At 37.1% G+C, this 3,364-nt stretch overlaps 1 protein-coding gene across 1 annotated transcript in view; it reads right to left on the reverse strand.

Moving 5' to 3' along the window:
- The window catches only part of GCG (glucagon), a 16,456-nt gene extending 13,668 nt beyond the window's left edge, over nucleotides 1-2,788 (reverse strand). The window contains exon 1 of the mRNA XM_006766557.1: nucleotides 2,697-2,788. Within this exon, the coding sequence (XP_006766620.1) occupies nucleotides 2,697-2,788 (92 nt within the window). The remainder of the gene's footprint in view (nucleotides 1-2,696) is intronic.
- Between the last annotated feature and the right edge of the window lie 576 nt (nucleotides 2,789-3,364).

Consider the following 3,364-nt stretch of genomic DNA (forward strand, 5'->3'; position numbering starts at 1 on the left):
AGGCAGGTAGGCAGAATGGTTAGAGGAGATCAGGCAGGTAGGCAGGTGAGCAGTTAGGAGCCAGTGGTCCTGGATTGCGGGTTGGACATCCCCTGAGGGGTCCTGGATTGGGCAAGAACGCAGGGACCGCACTGGTGCATGATCGGGGCCGGGAAGGGATATGGGAGGTTGGCCAACAGGGGAGGTGGGGGGAACTGCAAGAGGGCTCCAGGGTCTGGATCGGCTGGACTCCAGCAGCAAGCTAACCTACTGGTCGGAGCATTTGCCCCCTGGTGATCAGTGCATGCCACAGTGAGTAAGTGAGCAGCCTTATCATTAGCATATTATTAGCATATTATGCTTTGATTGGTTGAATGGATGACTGGACGACCGGGCACTTAACATATTAAGTTTTTATTATATAGGATGCCTTGTATTGAAATTGCTCCCTGCTTGAAACTTGTTCAGTGTTGCCCATTCATATTTTATCAGAAGTTTTGCAAAGATATGCCCAGTTTTTTGGTGATATTGAAATGACGTAAGCATGGAGTGGAGGCTAATTTATTCAGCCCTACATACTATTGTTCTATTTTTAAGCAGAATTTATAAATTTTATTATAATTTATTGTTTATTTTATTTTCAAACATAAATAATTAACTTTTATAATTTCATTTTGTAATGAATCACCAAAATAAGTTATTTCTGCACTCAAATACATCTATGACCAGCAAGTCTTCCATACTGTGGTCTAATCCTGATTCCTGCTAAAAAAGTAGGATATTTCTTTGTTGCCACTTTATCAGAGGAAGCAAGGATGGATTTTTCACTTTTATTTTAATAATTTTTTTTCTTGATAGAGCACAACAGAGTATTGACTGTGAGCCCTTTCTAATGCTGAAGAAAGACAAGTCTTTTCTCTTTCTAATAAATCTGGCCCATGATCACGAGCATCCTTCTCCAGGAACACAGATCAACTAAATGCTAGAACTCAAAGGACATGGCTCTTACACTTCCTTTGCACCCCTTCCTCTCAACATTAGGCATGTTGCATAGCAAGAGATGATTCAATGAAAATCTTAAAATTTGGTTTGATTTATTAAGCACCAATTTGCATCTAATATTTTTAAGGGCAAGCCCTATATAAATGTATCATTTAGGACAATTAACACTGATGAAAACAATTATCATTTCAGGGTTGCATCTGACTAAACACCTGGATGAAAGTGGAATAGCCATTCATACATGTTTAGCACATAGTACCAAACACCTGGATAGGTAATTACTTTCTTTCACTTTTCACCTGGAATTAATACTCAGACTTAATTATCAGCAACAAATACAGAAAACAATAATAACTCGAAGGGAATAAAAGATACTTTTACCATTTAAGTCAGAATGTTTTACTTGTCAGAGATGAAGAGTGAGTTCCCTAAGATAATAGAAATAGCTACCATTTGTTGAATGCCTACTAAAAGCAAAACTCTTGAGTATGTTATTGTCCAATCCTCACAATATTTCTGCCTCCATTTTACAAATAATGAGATGAGGCTTTTGAACAGGTAACCAATTTATTGAAAGCCACAGCAGTATCTGAATCCAGACCACATTGCTTTTCTAGAGCAAGGCTCTGCCAAGTAGTGGTAGGAGTCCCAGCAAAATCTTCTAACCACCTCAGAATCTGCCATGACTGCTGTCTGAATCTATTCAGAGCTGCCAGATGGTTAAGGTAGCAAAACATCTGAAGATTAAACAATTGGCAATCCCAGATACTTTATAGTTTAGCTTTTACTTTTAAAGTATATGATTCAGTGGTTTTTAGTATAGTCACAATGTTGTGTAACCCTCATTACTGTTTACTTCCAGAACTTTTTCATTATTCCCAAAAGAAACTCTATACCCATTAATAGTGACTCCTCATTACCCCTTTCCAAACACTTTATGACCACTGATCTACTTTCTCTCTATTTACATATTTGTGTAATCTGTACTTTTTGTGTAAATGGACTCACTCAATATGTATGTGGCCTCTTGCATCTGTTTTCTCTTCCTTCGCATAATATTTTCAAGGCACATCAATGTTGTAGCAAAGATCAGTACTTCATTTCCTTTCTTTTGTTTTCTAAAATTAAATTCATTGGGGTGACATTGGTTAATAAGATCATATAGGTTTCAAGTGTAAATTTCTAAGACACATGCATAATCTGCATATTGTGATGTGTGACCACCGCCCACGGTCAAATCGCCTTCTGTCGCCATATATTTGGTCTCCCTTTTCCTTTACTACTGTCCCCCACCCTCGTCCCTCTGGTAACCACCGTACTATTGTCTGCATTTAAGGGGTTTCAGTTTTATATCCCTCATAGGAGTGAAATTGCATGGTTCTTAGCTTTTCTGACTGACTTATTTTGCTTAGCTAATATTCTAAAGGTCCATCCATGTTGTCCCAATAGCAGTATTTCATCTTTTCTTATGGCTACATAGTATTCCATTGTATATATGTACCACACCTTCTTTATCCAATACTTTATCAAATGATACTTTGGTTGTCTCTATGTCTTGGCCACTGTGGATAATGCTGCAATGAACATAGGAGCGCATACATCGATGTTTTCAAGTTTTTCAGGTAGATCCTCAGAAGAAGGACAGCTGGGCCATATGGTAACTCTATTCTTAATTTTTTGAGACAATGTCATACTGTTTTCCATAGTGGCTGTACCAGTTTACTTTCCCACCAGTGGTGAATGAGGGTTCTTTCTCTCCACAATCTCTCCGACACTTGTTATTAGCTGTCTTGTTGATAATAGCCATGCTAACAGGTGTGAGGTGGCATCTCATTGTAGTTTTGATTTTCCTAATGGCTAGTGAAGGTGAGCATCTTTTAATATATTTGTTGGTAATTTGTATGTCTTTTTGGGAGAGGTGTCTGTTCCAAAGCTCAAGTCTATTCTAGAAAGAAAGCCATAATTATTTATAAGTAATACAGATTACTTATTCTGAAAATTATTGCAGATGAAGTTTTTTAAAAACAGATTAAAAGAATTATTGAAATGATATTTATATAATAAAATCAAACCTTTTTAAATAAACAATTCTTTGGCATTGAGTACATTCACACCCCTATCTAGTACCAAAACATTTCCATCATTCTAAAATAAAACTCCCTGTCCATTAAGCACTTTCTCCTCATTTCCCCCTCCTGCATAGTCTGGCAAAAATGAATCTGCCTTCTATCTCTATGGATTTACCTATTCTGGATATTTCACATAAATGAAATCATACAATACTATTCTGTGTTTGGTTTCTTTCAGTTAGCATGTTTTCAAAGTTTATACCTCAGCATTTATCAGTACGTCATACCTCTTTGTGGCTGGATAATAGTCCATT

The sequence above is a fragment of the Myotis davidii genome, unplaced genomic scaffold, assembly GCF_000327345.1.
Source record: "Myotis davidii unplaced genomic scaffold, ASM32734v1 scaffold59, whole genome shotgun sequence".
Taxonomy (NCBI): Eukaryota; Metazoa; Chordata; class Mammalia; order Chiroptera; family Vespertilionidae; genus Myotis; species Myotis davidii.